General features: G+C 35.1%; 1 protein-coding gene across 1 annotated transcript; it reads right to left on the bottom strand.

The window, feature by feature from the left end:
* Positions 1-424: 424 nt before the first annotated feature.
* On the bottom strand, positions 425-21447 carry LOC149786432 (uncharacterized). Its single transcript, XM_089976871.1, has 10 exons — positions 21338-21447; positions 19894-19985; positions 19074-19104; positions 16611-16774; positions 12377-12528; positions 5581-5720; positions 4594-4675; positions 3215-3395; positions 2577-2718; positions 425-1945 (listed from the first exon to the last, which is right to left on the bottom strand). The coding sequence occupies exons 2-10, from the start codon at positions 19957-19959 to the stop codon at positions 1878-1880; spliced, it is 1026 nt and encodes a 341-aa protein (XP_089832997.1). The 5' UTR covers positions 19960-19985; positions 21338-21447; the 3' UTR covers positions 425-1877.
* Positions 21448-25252: the final 3805 nt, after the last annotated feature.

Here is a 25252-nt window from a genome sequence, read left to right as displayed (position 1 = left end):
TTGTGAAGGCACAATTTTGTATGTAGTAAAGTATATGTACAATTTTTTCGTAACTAGGTTGGTGTTTTATGTAGCATATGTTTATAAATAAAATACACAGTGAGAGGTAACGCAATTCCGAAAAATTAAATGCACCGCCTGAGCAGCCGTAATTAAGCAATATAAAATACTTATAAGAGTAGATTCTGCCAAAAATATACTTATAGTCATGTTGACGTAGACAATAATCCATTGACAGTACTATTTTTTAAAACTGATAAGTTTGATAATGCTGAACCCTCTACTTCTAGCAGAACCAAATTGATAATTAAAACTTTACTCTAGTACTTAAATGTGGAGTACTTCTCTACCTATTTTATTTAGTAATTAAAACATTATTTAGTAGTTTACATGAAACGGTTCCATCCTGAATGGATTTTCAATGCTTCTTTTTAGAACAAGGTTTCTGATTTCATGGGGAAAAAAATAAGCTAAGGTACACGAATATATTCTTTAAAAATTTGTTTTTGTTGTTTTTTGAATATTGTATTTGCAAGCAAAGACTGAACGCACCCTTTTGACAAAACAGTGACTTACATGCTAGTGTTAGCACAGGTCGCCTCCCTTAGACGCCAGTTGAAAATTACATTCGTGTTGTATCACGATTACTAAGTGTCCCAAATTATTCAAATTCGGATCCTGTTAATTTAATCGCATTATGAATCGTTAAACATACGCAGACTAACATCAGAAGGCTACATACTCATTAATATGCCAGCCATCATCCAGAATTCATTGGTGTAAAAATATAAATATGACAATTGAAGTTTGCATCATCAGCGAGTTAAACCGATTGAACTGAAACTGCTGTAAGAAATATCCTGCATACCCAGCCAACACCGTATTAAAATAATACCACTGTCTCACTTAAGCCAAAAATGTGTCCTTTCAAAATTCTTTTTTGGAATTGTATTTTGGATAAAATTGCCTCATAATGGCTTAAATCTGTTTTTCAGGGTTATACCATCCCCCACCCTCGCAAAAAATATCCTTACACACGCACACCAAAGTACAGTAACTTGTCACTTGAAATTTGACTATCATTGTATTCTTGTGTACGTTTACTGGGTATTATGCATACTTTAAGTACATATACACACTGACTTTTGCTTTGGTACCCTTTATAGGAAGTTTGAAATTTTGGAAATTAAACCAAAATCAGGTTCTGTTTCAAAATTAGATTCCTCCTCTTCTTGATACAGAACAGTTACTGCGTTTCATAAAAAAATAATTGTATCATGTACCAGTGATTTGTAACATTTCGTGCTATTACCAGATAATGAAACATATCTACACTATGAACAAATTAAAACTACATAAAGATAACTGGAAGATGAAAAGACAAGGAATAATTAGCAAAAGAGAAACAAATATATCCGGAGTTTCTGAATGAAAGCTAACTTAGGGCAAAATCGAAATACTTTCCTACACATTACTTACGTGTATAGTATTAAATTATATACCTATGTATATGACAGGCAGATTGACAGAAAGTTTCACAAGTATTTAAGAATTTTGAAATAATACAACAACACGTAAGCCAATCATTCATGTACTACAGTCAGTGAATTTCAAAGAACAGAAGTCCTTCACTGGCGATATTTGAACTGCATTTACAAGACTTTCGTGATGTGTGTAATGATATGTTCCATAATCATTCAATATTCAACATGTAATTGTATATGATGCCAGTTCTTAAGCATATGGCTTGAGAAATATAAATTTAAATGAATCAGAGAAGACAAAAAATAATTCATATATTGAATGGAATATTTTCTATTGCTATAATCTAATCAATATGCAATGCGTTGGGCCCATAACCCTCTGCGACATCGGCTTTAGGTACAGAATTGGAAGATGCCGAATAGTACGTAGGAAATCATCAAAACAGGCCACAAGTTTGATCCTGGAACGATAAATATCAATTGTTATACATATCAAATACATATCTGCATCACATAATTATTTTTCTGAGGTATGATAAATTTACTGCAAGCAATTATTATGACGGTCTTATGTCTAATAACAATTAATTTCAAGCCTCCAATTACAAACATAATAATTGTAAAGAACAATGTCCAGGTCATAAAGTTTCTTCAAAATGAAACCTATGATTCAATTTCGGACGAAGAGGTGGGTGCGCCAGGGAAGTTGCTCAAAGCTATGTTTATAAAACTAATATAAACACATCCTATTTACACTTACCAGATAAGAAACATGTCTTTCTAAAGAACAAATAGGAGCTCGGTTCCAGCAAAAGCAACATCAATCATTTAACAAGGGTTAATGTGATGATGATGTCGGCATTGACCAGGGAGGTAAGGTATTAACGTTTAGTCATTTTTATAAAATATTTGACAAATTTGCGTTTACAAAAAATCGGATGGAATAAGGCGAGCAAATTAACTACATTGAAACTTTGGACATCATATATGTGAGCAATGACATAACAAATCGTTCCGTTCTCCGGAACTTAACTTAGGTAGTTCCCTCAGAATTAACTCAGTCAACATCTACTAATATATATGCTTTCTTACCACCAGATGCTCCGGACGCCTTTGATTCTTCATTTGTAGTTACCACCTTGCGGTCGATATCAACAACTCTAAGGTTTGTCTGTAGGGACTGTGTGTAAGGTTTAACACCAGTAGCTCTCCGGCCTCTCCCATTCCCGGGTTGCTGTAAAGTTAAAATATATCAGGAACAATTCAACACAGGCTGCTTGCACAATTCTGACATTACGCTGAATTAGACTGTCTATTACACAAAAAGATTGTTTACAAGATTTAGGTTGTTATAAAAATTATCCATGAATTATGTGTCTTTTGTGATGAATAAAAGAAGGTTTATTTTAATAAATATTTTATTCAATAATTAAACTACAGAAACTAGTTCTACAATGTACATGAAAATGACAAATTTACTTAAAGTTTGTAGTTTCTATGGTAGCAATGAACTTGCTTAAAGGCAGCATACGTGCAAGTACATTTAAGTACGTGGAATCCACAATCTTATATGTATTCAATATACATTTGGAATGAAAACTATATCAATTTAGCTTTGTATTAGAACTTATAGAATAAATAAATTAATTTGTATTAATCTACTGTTTAAGTATTTCTTCAAAGGAAGGAAAGAAAAATATATTTAACATCAAATACATTCTTGATGATACCTTAAACGGACATTTGTCATCATTAGATTCACACACTGAAACGGTGCAGACGATCACAATACTGTCCGATCCGATGAAGTGAAATGCATAGAAACTAGCTTTTATTTCGACCCTGTTAGGTTGACCTGAATAGTGCTGCAGATCGGTAAAGTTAGATATTACAGACGAATCATATGTCATCCTGTTGAAAAAAAAAAAAAAAAGAAAAAAAAAATTAAGAGCTACATTTCAAGGACGAGTAACTGGTTTTGATGAACATTAATAAACAGTGTACTGAAGTGACAGCAGTTACGAACTACATAGGTAGATATTTCCGTTTCAAGGATGTTTTGTCAACCTATCATCTGCCTGTTCACACAAGTGCTGTTACAACACACACGCACACACAAACACACGCTTATATAAATATACACACACACACACAGAATAAACGCTGTGAATCGTGTTGGCACTACACTGACGACTGTGTTTCTGGGCGCTGGTGTAGCGAGTTTTGGAATATTGTCAAGAATCTGTGTTGCTTCCGTTATTCTTTCCCTAGTGATCGCATGTTTATGCCGCAACTGTTAATGTTGTACAGTTGAAGCATGGCCAGACGAAGCCTTGTTTCGTGTGTAAAGATGATTATGTATGAGATTATGTCAAGCAAGCACTAAGCCAAAGGCAAAGGCGAATGCTTGGGACACTAAACCGGTGCAGCATGACAGAAATTACGTTACTCTATGAAATGTCAAACTTTCTGGCTGTCATATGAAGAGATGTGTTACCTTTATGTGATGCACTACTTGACAGCACTATGTCCAAAACAAATGGGGTATATGCCTTAAACCATTACATATAGATTTTCAATCAGTTGTATAGGCCATAACAACTGAATGACACTTTGGGCAAATAAAGCAAACACAACGAGTACTTGTATCACTATAAAATGTCCTTTCTTCAAGAAGAATAATCAAATCAATATCAGACTACTTTGTTACTGACTAGTGTCTCGCGAGCATTTAGCACATGCGAATTTTGGTATGTGCCATGAGAAATATTGGAAAATGTGGCACCACGATGTTTTAAAAAGCCTCATATCCCCATAGTAGCTGTTGTCATACATTTATCCATTATTGGTTACGAATTACTGGGTTTAATAATATGTCCATCAGAATAATTAAAGAAACGGTGATGATAAATTAGATTCGAACTAATTCCAGTTACTTATTCATGTATAAATTAGGTGCTTTTGTAGAGGTCTTAAATAGCATCAGGGGTGCAGAGTGCACATTACTTGGTAAATACAAGTCATGTCATAGTTATTGGGAGCCATCAACCTCTATTTAATGCATTATTTCTGAAAAGATATTATAACAAAATGCCAAGATCGTACATACCCATTGTGAGTTAAAATCTTTTCATGATTTAAATTAGTGGCCTCGGCAGCTTTGCAACTCTGTGCTAAATATGTGAATCCGTCTGAAAGAATAAAATTCCAAAACTTAATAATAACATTATTATATAACTTAATGTAAATGCAGTAACTGTGTTCATTATAAAATTTTGAAATAAATTTTTGAGGATATGTTTGCAGATACAGTATACGAATCTTTAATATCGGTATTTTTTTTTCTGGAAACCAAGCCTGGAATAACATAAACAATAAACATTTTTGTATGAGTGACGTCGAATGTTAACTAAACGAACTTGCTTTCGCAATATGTGAACAGTCAATTTGCATTGTAGCCCTCAAACAACTTCTGGGGATTAATTTTCATCGCAAGGACAAACAACACTGTTCATATCAAGTTACATCAAGTCATAATGGGTCATTTTACTCGAGACATTCTAACAAGTTTATAATCAATGGAAGCACACGACGTAGATGAAGAATGCTTAGTAAGAGTTTGTCACGAAAGTAACTGGATGGAAAAAGATAAATTTTGATAACGATCCAATGCATAATTTCCATCTATCGTATAATTTACAAATGAAGACTTCATGCCAACAAGCTTAAATGTGCATGTGATAAAGATTAAGTTATATAACGATCCAATACAACATTTATGTATATCTCATAATATACAGTTCAAGACTTCGTGTCAACTAGTTAAGTGTGCATTAGATAATTCGTTAAATTGTAGACCTCCTGCTTGTTTTACATCATGGAAAAGGCAAGAATACACGCTATATATTCGTTCAGTTCTTGCAGGGCATAGTCCAATAGCTAACAAATGCTAGACGGCTCTTGTACACAAACCACTCGTCATCTATTTAATGCTCAAAGATTGTACTATTTTCTTCAACCTATAAAATGATTATTTAAAATATTTTAATACATGCGTGCACGTTTTTCAAGCTGTAGGTTTTACTGATACACTTACTGTTCCCAGAGATGATCAGGTGGAGCTCGTCACCAATCCGGGCGACAGAACTGGAGTTCAGTGACCTGTTATAATTGTCTGTTACCTCCATTGATAAGTTGACTTCCAGTTGGTGATGCAGCTGAACACTGACGTCGTCTCTATTATCAAACAAATAGTAAACGAGGCAACGAGACGTGGAATTAAAGTTACAGTAATCTCATTTATTTTTGACAAATATTTATCTTCTCTGGACAAATTTTATAACAATGAGAAACCACAAAGATTGAATAATGTTTCTTATTTGTTTTTCTTAAACGCGAATCAGATGAGACAAACAGGAAACTACAAGGATGACAACATGGAATAGACTCTCATATTTCTGATATTTCACTACAATGGGTGTAATTTATTTAATCATCACAACAATGATGAAGGTTGGGGAGTGCACAAAGTAGCAACTGTATTTAATTTTTATATAAATATAACGTCGGTTATGTTGCCGCTTACATTATCCATGTATATGTTTTAATGATGTTTGACGATTGTAACATGTAAAGTGTTACTCACCTTATCGACTAAATTACAGTGACACGCGCAAAATGCTGGCGGTATGAAAACAATTTTTTAAGTAAATTATGTTTCTCCGAGTCTGCTTACATTACATTAGGACTTTTGTCATGCTACCTCGCAGATTCAGCCCTACTAAAAGATGAAAATCATATTTCCCTGTCTATATCAATAGACAAAGGACAATAACTCTAACCCATTACCTTGCCATTGGCACCGCCAGGTGTCACAAGGTTTTAGCTGAGCGAGATACTCTTATAGCGGGGTGGTTGGACGGATTTTCAAATAATATGATTGTGTAAATTTTCTAGGAGAAGCATTATTTACTTACAAATTTGCTTTTTTTTACGTGTATTCGGAATAAAATGTGTTCAGGTTTCGTTTCTGCGAACATCGTTACCTGAGTGTGATTCATGTATATTTATATTATACATTATTGCTATGTAGTGAATTTGATTCACTCCATGCTGCACGAGTGAAGTGCTTACGATGGGAAAATCGATATACCATGAGCGCACAGGCCGTGCATTGCAATATAATCTGTATGTCGACTGGTGATAGATGGCAACTATATATTACGAGAATTCTTGTCAGTAAGCGTCCACTGTATGGCGCATATTGCCAGCTGTAGAGGTATGTGAATCGGTTTTTCTAACTATGTTATATGAAAGAATTGTTTTGTTTTGTGGTTCTAACATTTATTGTGTATTTTAGATAGTTACGAACTATGTAATGCAATGTTCGATTTATCATAGTCTATTTTCTAATTTTGCAGTATGTAAATGGACAGAACGCTTGCATGCAAATAAATTGTGGGTGTATTGAGGGACGAGAGAATGTAACAAGGTTCTGTAAGTTTCCAACCGTCAGAAGCAGATTAGCATAATGAAACTGATTATTCTGATAATCGTGTACAGTAGTTCCGTTGAAATAATTTACTATGAAGTGATTAACTCCACGTACGCGCATGCGTAACGTATGGCATTGTGTTTTATACATTACAGTGTCACATGTATTACACGGCTTTGGGATTTATATTTTTAGCTGCTTGTTTTTTGTGAGTTGGGGGCAGCTATGATTTGGATTATGAATAGTGGTGATGTGTTTGTCAAAGTCAACCCCGTCTGTTCAAGCTGCATGTATTGGACAGTGTGGCAGCTGTGGAGCTGTCGACGATCTCCGTCTTTGTTTTTGAGATGTGCCTTCTGTGATGTGATTTGATGGAGCTGATGTGATAGCCAGCGACTGTCCGTGCTCGATATGAGCGTTTGTGTCACTTTAGAGCTGTTGATGTTGTATGTGTTAGCTGTTTGGTGTTAATTGTGATTTGACATGTACCGAGTGTGCGACTGTCTGTGGTGGTGTTTGTTCAGATGGAGATTGTGGTTGAGGAACCAAAGCTAAGATACCAAAGGGCTTGCAGGGTCCAAATGATCCTTGGGCAGGCTGTGAGTGGCGGGACATTCGTGGTGGCTGCTCGACCATTCGACAGTGGTGGTACTGAAGATGCCATGCGTTTGTCATCTAGACTTCACGGATCATCACCCACCTTTGGGTTACATATCATTATCACTACAAGAGCATACAAACCATTTTTGCTATAAGACCAGGAATACTATCATGATATCTATTTGAGCAAGCGTTATATTGCAATTTGAGCGAACACTGTTTGTTGTTTTTGTGTTAATATCATTATCGCTGTTCGAGCAAAAATCTTCTTCGTTACTTGTGTGCGGAAGTCTTTTTTATTTGTGTTGAATATAGTTATTAGTATGTATTTGTGAACGATTATCGTTATATTTTAGGATGTTGATATGTATAGGCCTTTCTTTTAGCTCGAACGTGTCACTTATGATTGTGGAGGTCAGGCAAAAGGTGGGCACCTCCTCCGTTTGCACGGCCGTTTGTATCTACTGTTGTTTATGCATTGGACTTCTTCAGCCGGATTCCCACAGCCAACTACCTGGGTTGGCTCAACGACGCAGTAATGATCAAATTTCGGGTGTGATCAAAACCGTTTTATCAATGGGACAAGAAAAGGGGGCGCTATTGTGCTGGCAAGTCTTGAAATAGCCTTGAGTAAAATCCTGGATACTGTGGCCCATGCACACGCGTCACAGCTTTTTATTGATGATCAACTGTATCTCCTGTTGTTGTCATAGGTTTTATTTTTCCTCCTCATCGAGATCTACCGATTCTTTAGAGCAACGTTAGGGGTGGAAGGCATTTTGAAGTAACCAACACCCTAAAATGTATACGACGGCGGCTTGAAAGCTAAACTTCAGTTCGTTCCATGGTCGGATCTGTGAAAGATGGTGGATTTGAAGGAGTTTCCTCACATTCACGGTGTGTCAAGGCCCAACTTGGTTTACTGGCAGCGCTAGAGACGAAATGCCAGGTGTTATGAAGACTCAATTCAGCCTCTATGGAAACGTCACTAGCTCTCTCTTGTGAACAAGTATTAAACATACGGTAGTTCGGCACTTCCGGCGAGTTTGTTCGATGAATGGTCGGCCTAGATGCTGCCTTTATAGAAGACGGTTCAGCTATCACCGATATTGTCAGCTCCAAAGGAATGGCTGGACAGATAGATGTTTCGCCGAAATCTCCGTCATAGAAAGGTCATGTAGCCGATGGTACGATTGGACGCACGCTTTCTCACTAAGCTCCAAGTAAATCATACTTGGGTGGACCGATTTGACAAAAAGGTCCCCATGTTTAATCGGTTGGACAACCGGCGACAGTACGGTTTTAATATGCATTGGATCGGATCAATCCGGTGTAAACTGCGTGTGGTCGGCCCGGATACTGGCGGTATATAAGACGGTCCGGTAATCATTGGTATCAGTCGCACCTAATGCGGACTCAACGGACAAATGTTTCATTGAAATCTTCCGTTAACTAATAAGATGTTGATGGCGCGGTTAGACAGGTGGATCTTTCACTAAGATTATTGTATGAATTATTAGCGGGACCATTTCAAAGAAAGGTCCCCATTATGGGACGGCTAACCTGTCAGTATAGGCTGGACTGCTGGTGCCGGCTGGACGTTAGGCGATGTTGGGAAAGCCGGTGACGGCTGGACGGCCGGTAAAGGTAAGGCGGTATCAAGAGTTTATCCAACGCATTCCGCATGAGTCCCATGTAACTTGACTTACAGGCACGAAGGCCAAACTGTGACATGTTGGTGTACTTAAGCCTCGTAGGCTGCCTAAAAATGGCAAATACTCCCCATGAATCGGTATCGCCAACCAGCTAGCCTTAGGTTGTCTTCCTTGATTTATTCCGTCTTTCCTTCCCTTCATTGCCGAAAAGACGATTGTTTTGAACGTGCATTTCATGCTTATAATTAAACATTTGTCCTGAAATGACAAAAAAGAAAACAAAGCATAGATATCCAAATTAATGTGTGACTAACTATCTACTTGTATAAATTGACAAATCAGCAAATGACTCATTAGCTAAAAGTGAAGCTCAGTGTTTCACTGACTATGTATTATTGACGCTGCATATTGTATAGACGTCCATTCTCTGAAGTTGCATTTAAATAATTTAAATTGACATTCTGTAGATATGACATAAAAGCACAAATATAATCGGAAACTAGTAACGTATTGAGTATTTGGGGTGGTGGTGAGGGGTGCGGTGTGATTTAGATTTTTAACTTAACTTTAACAATTTTTCAGTCATATCGCTACGATGTCTGCAATGTGACAGTTTATAGTAATGTCCAGCACTGGGGCATCATGCCGCAGACATGTAGCATGATGTCCCACCCAGTCACATTATCCTGACACCATCGCGACCAGTCCTAACACTAACCTGTTAACACAGCGCCAAGCGAGGGAGCTGTTAGTTTCATTTTTGTAAGTCTTTGGTATAACTTGGCAGGGCTCGAACCCGCGTTCTCCCTCATCCGAGGCGGACGCTCTAACCACTAGGCCACCTGAGCGGTGCCTTAACGTATTGAAACTACGAAGATGCTAAACCATTGTGGTAACTAGCAAAGCAGTGACAGCTTCACATCAGAAGCCTATGACTTATGTTATGAACTTCTGCACGATGCTTAGCTAATATTTAAACCATAATTCGGTCAAAACAGCGTGAAGTACGAATAAACTATGCATACATATCAAGTACTACTACCGAATTAACGCAAAACCTCAAGGGCACTCTGACTCATAATGAATTTGTATCAGGTGTACGATAGCGTGATGGGATGGTGGTCTTAAAAGACAAAGTCAGGAAAGGTGACAAAATCAATTAAAATATTGGCAGAAATTTAAAAATAATGCATACAACTTGCAGTAGATCGATGAACCCACAAAACAAATCCAAAATGAACGCTTGATGGGCCCATGGGAAGACAAAAATAAACGGCTGGAATGTCGGAGGATAAATTGTACAATGTGTGGTATAGACAACAACTAAACTCAAAACTAGCTTTACTAGGGGGAGGAAATCGGCAAGACTTATTTCCCTTTATCTACCGATATTCACAGGGAAAGACGATTTTCATCTTTGAGTAGGACTCGGTACCAGGGTACACTTATCTCATGATTTGCACACCTGTGAAACGCTACGAATTTTTATGTCAAGATCTAATTTTTCAGTAAAGTCAAATTGCATATATTGCAAGATTATGACTGCCCTTATAACATCAGCTTATATATCAGCTCTATGTGATATTCATATAGATTTTATTTCTATTTTCTGTTCTTCGTCTGAATTTACACTTTTGGTTGTTGCAAGTACACAAGTGCTGGTGCTATACGCTCCATTATCTCTTATGTCCTTGGATCCCGCCACGTATTATTATTAAAAAAAAAATCTTATTTTCAGCATAGTCATATTGCATTATAGATTGGCACGAGACTGCTTAGTCTCCTTATATTTCACTTGTATGCAACATTTTTTTATGTTTTAGATAATTTTCCTTTATTACTTATGTACTCGACAGATAGCGTTGTTCGAGACATAATTCGAAATTGTTCGTAAATTTCAAATGGGACAACAAAATTCACATATCAAAGTGACAGTTTCAGGATACAGTTGTCCATGTATCAGAAGTTCGCACATGTGTGTACATATGTATGTATGTATGTATGTATGTATGTATGTATGTATGTATGCATGCATGCATGCATGCATGCATGTATGTATGTATGTATGTATGTATGTATGTATGTATGTACGTATGTATGTATGTAAAATCACATTCTCAATGTACTCTGAATGATTACGTGTCTGTAAAATTGACAAAACTTTATACTTGAAAATATTTCATGTTTAATATTAAGTGACATCTATGAACTAACTAGACATTGGCAGCATAACCGCAAAGTTCGCACTCTTTTGGAAATCATTATTAACCTCTTTTTGGTCTCCCACCACAACCCTTTCCCTAATACCCAATTATGAACGCGTTTAAGGGCTTCGAGTTAAAAATTAGGTAGTCAATTTATAATCAACCTACGTCTATTCGATGAATATGCAATCAAACATGAATGAACGTCAGTTCACAGAATTCTACCATTTTGACCTGCATGTGCACAAGAGAAACAAGGTCACAAGAATACTACAGACAATTATAAACTGATAGAAGTCCGGTGTGGCTCTTAAAATAGTCTTTCTTATATTGTAGATTATTTGTAATCGATATAGACTCATTGATTGTAATACCTAGCATTTATAACTTCAAATCAGTTTTCGAATGGTATATTTTGACGAATTCATATACATAAACTGAACTTTACACTTGTTATAAATTCATGTCTGTTCTGTGAACAATATGTTTTGTAAATATAAGAAATTCTTAAATTTGTATCCCTTACGAGAATACCGTAACTTCATAGTTTCATGTCGTCAGCACAGTCAAACAATTTAAAATCCAGTAAGTGAGCATAATCTGTACAAATGAACAGAACATATATGGGATTTGCTCAAGTCTGAATATCTTCCACACAAAAAAAGGATACGTAGTAAAACAGGAAATTAAAATATAAGGCGAAGAGAGAATACATCTATCGCATGGTAATCTATTGGTGAGACATGAATCTTATTTTACAGATAATGCTGTTTTAATTGTTGAAAAGATTTTCTGACAAGAGAGATTTGATCTTCATTTTATGTATGCATGCATGTATACATTGTACGAGTTGTATTAATGACATAATTTACCGCTGAAAAGAATGATAATAAATGTAGCAATATGAGCTCACACCTTGAATATACAATATATGCTTACCCTTCTGTCAAATTGAAAACTTTTGTTATATTTGTCCCTCCCTTCTGAATACCGCTACACTTCAATTCATAGATGGCCAGGCCCTTGCCACCCAATATAGTATTGTCTGTTCCTTGTTTTTCTTCCATCACGTACGCTTTTATTGTCGATGTCTGTAAAAATGTTGCATAATAATGATAGTATTTATAGAGATATACCGATATAATCAACCAACCAAAGAAATGTACCAAACGTTTCATGGTGGAATGGACAATATTAGAATAATGGAAACTGATATATTCAGAAGGTATAATAAGGGAGTAATTCTCCATATTGCACATTTACGGCAAATATGAAGAATAAAAAGGTTCAGATCAATACAAAATCTACTAAATTTTAGAATGATTACAATTTAAATTAGTCATGACGCATACAAATAACAGAAAGTGAGTAATATTAAACCAGAATGCCTTTACAGGGACAGAAACATCAACGGAAGTTGGTTGATAGTTAGTGGATGATCAGTGCTTATTATAGGAAGCATTAATTCTGCTGAGGTTTCTGTAACATTTTAAGCTTCTCTTTCACTATTTTAAAAACGAAGAAAGTCACTTATAATTATCTTCATTATATCAAGAGCTCCTTACTACGACGACTGTCATTTTCTTCCATGTATCCAATGATTGAAAATGACACAAGATGGAAATGTAATACTTCGCTTTCAACTCGCAGATTGATTTGTCATCACCGAAATGTATCTTTACTTAGATTTATTTATAACTATCGAGAAGCAACACGCTTTGCAACATTCAACAAGTAAATTAGTTTTCTACAATTCAAAGCGAATTTTAACGACTTAACGCCAACGTTTAACGAGAAACATTACAAATCAAAGTATTGAAAATATTATGATGAACCACTCCAACTCACTTGTATGTATGTATGTATGTATGTATGCATGTATGTATGTGTGATGGTGGATGGAAATTTAATGTGTAATTTACTTTAATTAGTTCTTTAATATACGATATGGCTAATTTCGGACATATTTGCTCTGAAATTTGAAGTTGCCCCCCTTTCCATTTTACGTGAAGTGTTTACTTGAGTCCTTTTTATGTCGGACCATATTTACCGGTCAGCGCACGCGTCCACTCTCTGCCCATGTCGGATAGTCCGGTGGCGGCGCGTGTATACATTTCATTTTATATATGCTTTTTGATCGGTCCAGCTACGGGCCGGGCGGAATCGCTGTTTGCCGTTGTTGAAGATATTACAGTACCCATTGCTTGGCGTTTGACCAGTCTTGTCTGGTTACAGAGTTACTATATCGAGACGATACAATCGTCTGGTTTATTTTGGCGTACAAGATGGTAAGAAATTCAGCTTGACCCTATTAATTACATCATGTATCAGATTATTTTATACTTGCCTAATTTCTTTTCTAAGCTTAGTCTCCATCTACCTAAAAAATGTCCTTCATTCGTAACTGCTTATTTAACTAATTATTTACTTTAAATAAACCTTTATATTTTCACTGGAATTTCCTCTTTGCTTCTTGATTTGAGTAAGTAATAATTTCACTTTAATGAAATGAGCTATCTTTCTTCTCTCTATCGTTCTATTTTTAGAACTTTTCGTTTTACTTTCTCTCTCCCTCTCTCTCTCTCTCTCTCTCTCTCTCTCTCTCTCTCCAATAACTAAATTATATCACCGAATACCCTTTTATTAGAAACGAATATGGGTTAGAAATAAATTAAATATGTGTGGACTAGTTCAAAGCTTCACTCCGTCCGATCGTCCACTAACTTTGCTGGTGTACATCAGCACCCCTCCTTTCCCATCAAGCGTAGAAAGCCCTATTAGGGTTTGTGAAGAAATGCCCCTGTTACGTATGGATAGATGGATGGATGGATGGATGGATGTTACAACTATATGGTTTTAAACAAAGTAAGAGAAACAAAATCAAACGCTACCGAAATAATCTCTAGTTTTTTCTTCTTTTTATCTTGCCAATGAAAGCAACAGATGAATTTTAGATATTCGTGTTGGAATACCTGGATATAACTGCTTATATTCAATTAAAATCTGTTTTGTGCATTGTGTTCTTGTTGCTGCAGATGTGAATATTTCTGATCCAGATTATTAATAATTTCTGAGTTTTGGAGATTGATTACTCCAAGTTCACGACGGACTGATTCCAATCCATTCCATTGATTCAATCCTCATTGTGTGGGACAGGTACGACAAAACTGACCACTTAATTTTACCTGGATAACTCTATTAAAATACCGGTTCCCCATTAATATATTTGCATCCAATGAGAACTAATATTGTAAATTAACTCACTCATTTTCTTTCTAACCTAACAAAAATATCACTAGGTTTAAAGGTTCTCTCTAAAGTTGTTTTGTCTAACCTTAATTGTATTCTTGATTTGAATTGATGGATGGATGCGTAATTCATGCAATACTTGCTGGAAAATACCAGACATAAAATTAGAGACATGGTCTAATTGGACAGATATGAGAGTGGAACTCTGAGTAAAAATCTGTATCAAATCTTTTACTATTGTTTTAACTTAAATATTCCTACAAGGAATAACCTCTGAGAATTATTTAGACGCACATTTTTAGTAGTGTATCCTCAATCGGTCTTAGCTAGGAGACCGACACACTATTCTGCAAAAGGATTGTCAAATGCAGGATTAGGTTGCACATGAGCCTTAGGTATCTTCTGATTGGGCTTTCTTGCCATTTGACAAGTGTGACAAGATCTACAGTATTTACTAACATCATTTTTAATTTGTGGACAATATCAAGATCTTGTGACAAGTCTTTATGATCCCTATATGACCAGCCAAAGGAGTTTTATAGGCTAAACTAAGAATATTGTATCCATACGACATTTTAATTACAAGTTGGTAGTTCACCAACCACTCATCACCAGCATATATCACAGGTGCTTTTCATTTTCTCATAAGGACCCTAGTTTAGTCAAAATAACTAACAGGTACGTTTGTGGCTTCAATTTTGCTCATACCCTCTGAAACAAACATAAAAGTTCAGGATATTTTATTCTGTTTGACAAGTGATTGTCATATGTCACCGTGATCAAGAGAGTGAATGAGTAGTTAAAAGAGGATTGCTGTGATCAATACACTTTGATTGATCTAAACGACTAGTAAAGTTTTCCTATTTTAAAGACTTACCAATACATGTGCCAACTAAATGAATAATTTATCGATCATCATTCTTTTATAGATTTAGTAACTGCACAAACTGGATATTAAACCTGAATTTCTTTTTTACTACGATTGACTTTCTGATCCAAACAAAGCTTCTTAGTTCCAAGTGGATTAACCACAACCTTATCTCCAACTAGGCCATTGCCTAGTCATAATACAACACCGTCGATGGGCAAATACTGTTTCTACTGTCACGGGTCATGAGAATATGTGTGATGACAAATTTACACACTGAAGAGGAACATTGACAAAACAGCATTTTACTCCATTACTAAGAACACTTTCATTAGAAGAAGAGTTCTCAGAAAAAGGCAAAGTTTCTGATAAGAAAAGACTGAGATTGTCTGTGTCCCTTAAACTTTTATTACGGAAAGTACAGGCAGAGTCAATAATGAGTGATATATAACTCAACAATATGAACGGTACAACATTCTCTATAAGAAAATCATACGTACGTTTATTTGCTTCGAATACATGACCATGACTTTGTGTTCTCAAAAACAAGAGTATTTGGAATAGATCTGTCTTGATTATGTTGCTTATTATTCAATATGTAGGAATCAGAAATATTGCGTCCTTATTCATGTAATAGGTGCACATGGTAAGAGATAGTGCCTTCTCTCTATCTCTCTCTCTCTCCCTGTTAGGTCGACAACAACAAGAACAACATGACTTTTCAAAGCCTGATACCGTTGGGACAACACAATGAGGCTGGTCTACAGTGGAGATAGTATAGAGAACTTTGATTAAAAATGAAAGTTAAAACTCTCCAATCGGGATCACAATATGCAGCAAGTATGATGACAACGACGACAACCCAAAGTTCACTTTACTTTAGCCAAATTCATCGGTCATACTCTAGTGTATAGAACAAAATTAGAACTGCAGTTGCATTTATCTTTTACTTACAGTATATGTGTTCAATGAACACTTTACAATTATACACGAACAGCATGTGTTCCGTAGTTGATTCAATTGTCAGATTCTAATATTTTCAATGAGAATACTCACCACATTGCAGTTGGTTATTGTGAAAGTTACGTTCGATGTATTGTTTTCGCTTTTTTTCACTGTGCACGTTGAGTTAACGCCACTGGTTGTTGTTCCCACTGCATGAACTGATCCACAAGACTCGTTTGTTCCAGTAATGACAATTGTGCTGCTGTTCTCGCATTCTGAATACAAAATTTAAATGACATCGCAAATATCTATATATGTATTTATTGAAGAAATTGAGGTAAAGACGGATATATATATATATATATATATATATATATATATATATATATATATATATATATATATATATGGAGTAGTGTGTCTTTATGAAATAAATAATATAATTATAGGAAGCCAACATGATAATGTTTTTCGATAGTGAGCATTTCGTTGTTTACTAAATGTCAGAGTACATAGTACTCACTTGTTGTCATCACATTTGGGTAAATGTTAGCATTGCGAAACGTCATTTTGATCCTGCTCCCATCACTCTTCTCTTCTCGCTGCTTATGCACTTATATCTATCTATCTATCTATCTATCTATCTATCTATCTATATATATATATATATATATATATATATATATATATATATATATATATATATAAGATTTTGCTAACATAACAGAGCAGAACAAAACAAGTTTTGTAAACTTCCACACATAATTTATTTTCCCTCGAATACAGAGTGAAACTTGAAAAAAACTTACAGTATTGTGAGTTAAATCCCAAATATTCCTAAATGTTTTATCAAAAGTTCGAAACTTTAAAGTTCCAATTTCTTTCGCGTTGCTTGGCAAAAGCAAATGTTGAATTAGTTGATATATCTACAGTCTCGAATGTTGTAAAATGCTAATGGCCTGGAGTGTGGCACAAATTAATTCTTAGGTAAACAAGATTATATTACCCTCTACTAGACCTGGGTCGGAACTACCATTTGCTGCAAATACTCCATGAAGTAATAGGAAATTTCAATTCTGTAAGTTTTTACGGTCAGAATCAAGACAGTATATTTGGCTCAAAATTAAAATATATTTAATAATAATGATTACAATAATAGGAAAATATTAGCTATGTAATATAGTGTTTATAAAATAAATGTGACTGGTCAGGTGCATATTAATTTGATTCTGGACAATGCTAAGTACAGAATATAGATGTACATAACATATGACTAAGAAAAGCAAACAAATAGTACAAGTTAAATGTGCATAGCAGTATTATGACATAAATACTTCCAACCCATGACACAAATTATAATTCCCGGTGGTAACATTATACCAATATCATTTGAATTATCACGATTGTGCTAATCATAACCGGTGGATGGATATGGATAAGTACCATGGGCTAAGTACAGGGCCGGGATCTAAATAAAATCCCAGTTTGTATCCAGGTGACGCGGCTCCATGCCTCCAATTTATGACTAAACAATGTCATTTAAAATCCTTTCTCGGATAATGAGCAAACACATATATGCGGAAAAATATATAAACCCCAAAACGCTACATTAATTTAAAGTAATACAATTCCATGGTATATTCCAGCCATCAAAGGTTTGGTTGAAAAGTCTACACATTTAGAGGCAATGCTTACCTACATAAAAAAGCGTTCGTGCTCTATTTTAAACGATATGGGAACATGAATTGGACGTACAAGCTCAAAATGAACTACACTTATTGGATGCATCAGTATCCCATCTCTCCAATATCAACCTGACGGTAACCCTTTGAGAAGAATCAAAACTATTAATCAGTTCTGCACATTTGCGGACCATCTCTTATTATATCACTAAATTTCAAGTCGTTAGTTTGAACGTTTGAGGAGGTGATGTTCTTGCACGTCTGGTTGGCTAGTATAATATAACTCCCGTTTTTTCATTGAAAAGGAGGGATATAGCTGCACTGTAAGTCATATTTGTTCATTTCCAGTCATTTAACTCAAATAAACTTGCAAATAATGAAAATATTCACTCACACTTCTATATATCGCTTTTAAGTATGGGTGGATGTTTAATGATTACTTTAATAATAGTGTGATCGAATCGATAAATAATAGCAGATAACGTGTGCATGACAACTTTTAAGTTGTTTTTAAACTTGCATCGTTACTATTGTTTTAAATGCATTTCAGGATTCCAAAACAAAACAAGAAGACAAAAAATATTTTATTATAAAATTAGTCTTTTCCGCTTAAATTGGAACACGAGTATTATGAACGATGGACTGCAGGAACTATAAAAATGCCCTAGAATATGTATAATTATATAATATGTTGATAAGATCTCATTTAATCTGCAGATGATACATAAAATCAACAATGGAACTGAAATTACATGCTGAATGACACAAAAGGATGTGGGATTGAAATACATAATTAAGCTGCCTAAAGAACGCGAGACACTCATACACAACTGGTATATTCAGTTTCATGGAAAATTTATTTTTATAACGATTTGGCAGGAATATATCATACCATAGTATATGTTCGGTTCCTTCAAAAAAATCTGAAAAGAAATATATTAAATGCATTATATAACTATCACCAGATTATAAAACAAGTTTTTATAAAGACACGTAGATATCAATTGAAGGTAAGAAATATAATTTTTATGTTCAATTGAACCATATTGCTCAGCTCTTAAAATTAATTTCATCGGACTAAATGGTCCACATTGTTTTGATAAATGTTACATCACTTTATATGAAACACAGTAAATGATGGTACGCAAACAGGCTCTGATTTTCTTTGACACCGCAACATTCAATACCGCGTTTAGTTTTTGTAAGCGGTGATAAATTCATCTCGTTATCTGTTAACATAAGCGAAACAAAAGCGGCAAGGTTTAGTACATGCAAAACAATACGAGTAAATTGTACAGTGTATGATGACTTTTCTATGCTCATTTAAAAGCGTTCATTTGTGGGTATCCCTATTATCATATATATCATTATTTGTCATAATTTACATTTTCAAACTGTTCTATTAATAGATTTCCGGGTTTCTCTCGCTTGTGAGTTGATTACTCAGCTTCATTTCTCTATCTGCTTTTGAGCAATACTTATTTTTGATTGTCTTTTGCAAGATGTAATCAAGACAAAGTATATATATATATATATATATATATATATATATATATATATATATATATATATATATATATATATATATAGTAACGCACCATATGATAAAATAAGATTTTGAAGTGTAGGATATAGAAAGATAAATCACCACCAGTACACAAATTTAGAAATAACAGGCTTACAAAAAAAAATAATTGATTCAGTCTAGTTACCTTTCCTGAAACCAAGCAGGGTAAAGCAGATGCTAATAATACGATGCGAAATGCACGCATCTCCATTCCTGTTAAGCGTGACACTTGTTAGGCTGAATCCAATATGAAAAACACAAAATAAATCTGTTTAACCTCAGTATTGTAGATATTAATCTGTACATGCCTCATTACAGTGATAATTATCTACATGAAAACTAAATGTGTGTTTTCAGCTTACTGTATGGTTAGCTAATGAAACCCTCTAAATGTGAACCCATCGCAGTCATAAGGTGTTGATATTATTTAGGAAAAAATAATTAATTAATAAATAGAACTTAAAGTTTCACACAACATGACAGTTATATCGAACGAGAAAGAAGGCAATGCCTAAAATTGTTCATAAATTAAAAACTAGGAAAAGGCATGGCAGTATGATTTATATTTGTATCGCTGGTGATTAGAAGATTTAAAACAGCTGTTAAGTATAGGAAGATACATTCAACAATCAAAACTATTTAATTTCAAAATTCAAGGAAATCAATATTACTGAATAAGGAAAACTTTCCAGGGTTGACGTAGATAATGATGGCTTACATATTTAAAGATCACTGTGGAGTTTACACTACTAATACAATGATAAGTTAAAGTGTAGGTGGAAACCGATAATTACACGCAACGAACCGATAACAAGCAAAACTGATAAACAGGCCGAAATTCGTATACTATTAATTACTGTATGCTGAAGGTTTGAGAAAATTTAGGCGATATTTCAGATGCTTCTGTCAACAAAATAAAATTCATTTTCACGAAATTGATACATTTAGCGTTAATAGATGGCCTGGAGTAATTCAACCAAAGACATCATTTTCTTCAATATTGTACTGGAGTATCCTTTTGAAAACTATATATGCTGAAGCTCACGCAGTTATCGTCTGTTGATTAATCAGTTTTGTAAAACTGAAAAGGGATAAATTGTAACGTTACACGAATGACTATTTTGGCGACCGACTAAGATCCTGTCTGAATACAAGATCGTTTACAATCTCTAATGATTGTGTGAGACATACCCTTTTCTCTGTATTATTTAAATGTTTGTAATCCACACTATTCGTATAAAATTTGCTTTTAACCATTTAAAACGAGTGATTGCATAGTTTGTTAAGTATTTTATTTTACTTTTAGGCAAAGGATGACGTGAATATGCCACACAGTTATATTTTATTTCATCGCATTAGCATGAACACTTCCTACAATGTAGAAAGGAAAGAATGTACTCTCAAACTAAGAATAATTTTATAATATGTTTCCTGTCTGTAGCTGAATAAGGAACACGATACAAAGTGAATTTGTAAATTAACTCTCTTTTGCGTCAATTACAGCAAAGCATAAATAAAATCCACAAAACACGTTGTTACTTTTCAAACTGAAATTTACTAAACAAATTGAAACGATACAGTCGACTTACCAAATTATTCCGAAGGCCTTTGGTAAGAATGTATCTGTCGAAAACAATGAACTTTTACGTGGGACTAAAGGTGTGCTTGGCTTTTATAGGACGGACAACATTTGGACTCCGCCCATATTGAGGCTCGCATGCCCAGTAATCACAATGAGCTTATGCTACAATCTTTCGTTGTCTTTTCCAGAAATCACACACAACATGTTGACTTTCTACCAAGAACAAGATTTATCGATTTTCGTGAAGACATTGAAAGTAGTAGTAGTATGTTCTCCTAGTCTCAGTTTCATGCTATCTATGTTGCTTTGAACAGTATTAAAATCTTAAGACCAACGGATAACATATGTTTGATATTTTTTTCTAAAGTCTGGTTATATAACTGAAATGTAGAATACAAAACCATTTTCATAAAGGTGCTTCTTCAGAAATACTCAGAAAAAGTAAGTTGCATTTAAGCTAGACATGCTTTCAATAAACAAAATTAAATCCTACAGATACGTAAAAAATGCACACATACCAACACACTTTCTTTGCCACCCGCCTACCGTCACACCTGCTCACCTACCTACATATCACTCCACACGGCGCTCCATTGGCTCACTAATTAGAGTATCGGACTCAAGACTTTGGCACAGCACTTTGTTTATACTGGTTCATCACTAAGCAGCCTAGTTGTTTTGATGTGCCACAAATCGTCAAACCAACCTAAAAATGCACATATGTATATGGGGGTGACAGAAGTAAGCTATACTGAATTGATATTTACTATTGTAAGGTTGTGCGTTAATTATCACATTAACACTGCTTGACCACCGTAAATCACTTTTGCAAAATATCAAGTAGATAATTGTTTAGGCAAAGTCATTTACATTAAGTTTAAATTGTAAATTCATCAGGTTGGGCAAATAATCAACTCAGAGGTTCATACTGGGACACGGAAATACCGGACTCGGACTAGGCTACTTCTGTTCTGCTTTTTAGTGAGTAGAGGTGAAAGAAAGAAGATTGGTCGTTCCCCCGTTTTACTAAGTATTTGTTACATTGTCGTAGCATGTCCCTATTGTCAAATATCAAATGTATCCTCATTTATTTGTTTGTCCTGTATTTGTAAAGCCCGAATACATTTCCATAGAAGCAGAGGCAGATTGCTATTGAATGAAACACAATTCTGTTTAATTATATATTATTAATTATCTAACGTTTATAAAACTGAAAAATTATATGATTATTATTTTAATACGAAAAAACACATTTTAATCGAGATAAGAATATTACATGCTTATCATCATTATCCAGTATTCTACTCCGTGTAAATTAACGATATACTTGATGAGGAAAACATGAAATTATAACGAATAAGATAAAAGATATGATTGTTTCAAAGTTATATATGATGTGCGTCTAACAAAATTTCTGGACAATACTCCAGAGACGAGACAAGTATTACAGGCAAAAATGTATTGGCAGTAAGGATCGTGAATTCCAGAGTAATTCGTTTCTGTTACACAAGTGAATACTCATTGCAGAACATTCAGGTCTGAGATGTGTTTCTAGTGATTAACAGTCAGTAGGTTTTTTTTTTGCTACCGTCAATGTTTGTTCATTTTGGAAAATACTTTGGCGCATACTGACGCAGGTATTCAAATATGAAAACCTTAACAGTAGCACGTAGCTTGGGGATTTGCACCAATGGCCCACTATGCGGGCTTTTAACTCATCTTCTCTACCGACTATATCCATTTAGCCAGTATGTGAGCGATTTCTGTTGTTCACCTTCTATTTCGACGGTACAAATGCAAACACCCACTTGATTCAGTCATGATGGATAAAGACTCCTCCGTATGGAAATGCTTGCAACGAGGTCTAATGGGATCAAACCCTAGTTTCGTACTTCTAGACATTTTAGTCTGCAGTGATTGTTTAGAAGACACAAATCCTGCAGAGAATGGTATAAACAGACAGCTAAGTATATGATAGTGATCAATGTGCTCACTGCGTAAATAATGTTAATTTTAATTTGACTTTCTCTCTTTGTAAATCCACGGTGTTTTGATTTGTGCCCATAACTTTCTGTGATTTACCGTTTCCACCTGCACACTCTCGAACCCGACGTACTGAATTTGTATCCTCGATTGCTAGGAAGTACAATTTACTGATGATAAGTATAATGCCATGTGTGACCTTAAGTAATTCAGATTAGATACACACATGGGAATGCATTCACATCAAAATGAATTTTCTCGCAGCAGAAGAGACACTAGTAATATAGATATAACTCCGAAAACAATACAGATTGATGTACCTGTAATGGCTGATGCTGTCGTGATTAGAGTCAAACTATGACGAACAGTTGCTACCACAGCACGACCGCAAATATCATCTTTGACCAACCACGCTTGTTTGTAGTTTAAAATCAGCGCATTTCTTTTCGCCATTTAAGTTCCCATCTTCTACGTTGTTTTTTTTTCACGAAGGTAAAACTGAGGCTCCGTCATATTGCTTAGGTTAATAGTACCATAGCGTATTTTAATTGTACAACAGGCAGACTTTGTCCGTCTTATGATCACGTGCAGGGATAATACGCACTTCAAACCAGTTATTAATTTTACTGGCGCAATCATCATGATGTTTAAAAGAAACCTCTGCTTAGATAAATGCTTAAATCTCCGGATATTGTGTGTTCTAAACATATGATAATTACACCAGCACCTTGTACATCTTTGCCCAGAAACGTTCACCCGAAAAAGTGTTTCCTTGTTGAATAACAGTCTAGGACTTTTGTTTTGTCAGTTGTGTCAACGTTGAGTCAATGTTGGTTTGAAATAGTCATTGGTGAATGTAACTGTTATAAATGCATCAGTGAATACTACTCTAATATTGTGAACAATCCTGAAGAGGTTTTGAGTCTAATGCTGCAGTCAACGCTTGAGCATTTTCAGGTGCGTGTGCAACTATTGCCAGCTGACCTCGATTTGGTAGTGACACATCAGGGTGGTTCCAAAAGGCACTTTCTACCTGACCCTTAAAAAGATTATATAACAGGTCATACGAGGGTCTCATACCACTGTTTTCACGCAGATATTCATCAACAAGTAAAATGAAATCACCATTGATCTTTTGTTAGGTACTACAACACACCGTCGGTAAATTCCGCAACATTACCATGGTCAGATTATATTACGTATACATAATGATAAAATCTAATCTTAAACACAAACGTGAACAAAGTTTATGTTTCCTTCCGGATAAATATTGAATGCTTCCAGCTGAATTTAATCTCCGACATTAATGATGCTTCCATTGCAAGTATGTAATATTCATCACCGTTTTGTTTTGTGATACGTGATATTGGTAGTGCAAAACTTAAACCAAGATGCTGCTCACCATTTATCAAAAATGCCTTCCGACCCTATGCACCTTTAGTTCCAGTTATGATAAATAAATATGACAAAGACTCGCGTAACTTTAATATGTGATTTTTCAGGTTTACCAAAGCTATCAACACTAAAATCTGAACTAAGTTGAGCACTTGCTGCGGTTAAGACTCTTTGTGGACACTTCAGCGAATTTTTCTTTCACATATTGTCATGTTGCAATATTAGCTGTATGAACAGAGTTTGTGATAAACGCAACTGACACCACGGGTGTCAATGTGCTCAACTAGATTCTTTATCTTTCAACATGACACTACTATACCTACGTTTGACGTTTTCAATTCGCCAGTTCAAAAGTCACAAGCTCACCTAGATCGACACCAACACCAACCTTGCTTGTAAACTCAAACTACTCCATTCTCGTGGCAAAGCGATTCCAAATCTACATCAAATCTGTGTCGTTGAGCCGTGTAATGACCGTTAATGTTAATAGACATTGTTGTACAGAATTACACGTACTTTAATGTCAAATCAAAATGAGCTTTCG

Source organism: Sinohyriopsis cumingii, chromosome 12 (assembly GCF_028554795.1).
Source record: "Sinohyriopsis cumingii isolate HCF-2022 chromosome 12, ASM2855479v2, whole genome shotgun sequence".
In the NCBI taxonomy this organism is placed as follows: domain Eukaryota; kingdom Metazoa; phylum Mollusca; class Bivalvia; order Unionida; family Unionidae; genus Sinohyriopsis; species Sinohyriopsis cumingii.
Note: the sequence above shows the minus strand (reverse complement) of the source record. Positions and strands in the feature narration are given on the sequence as shown.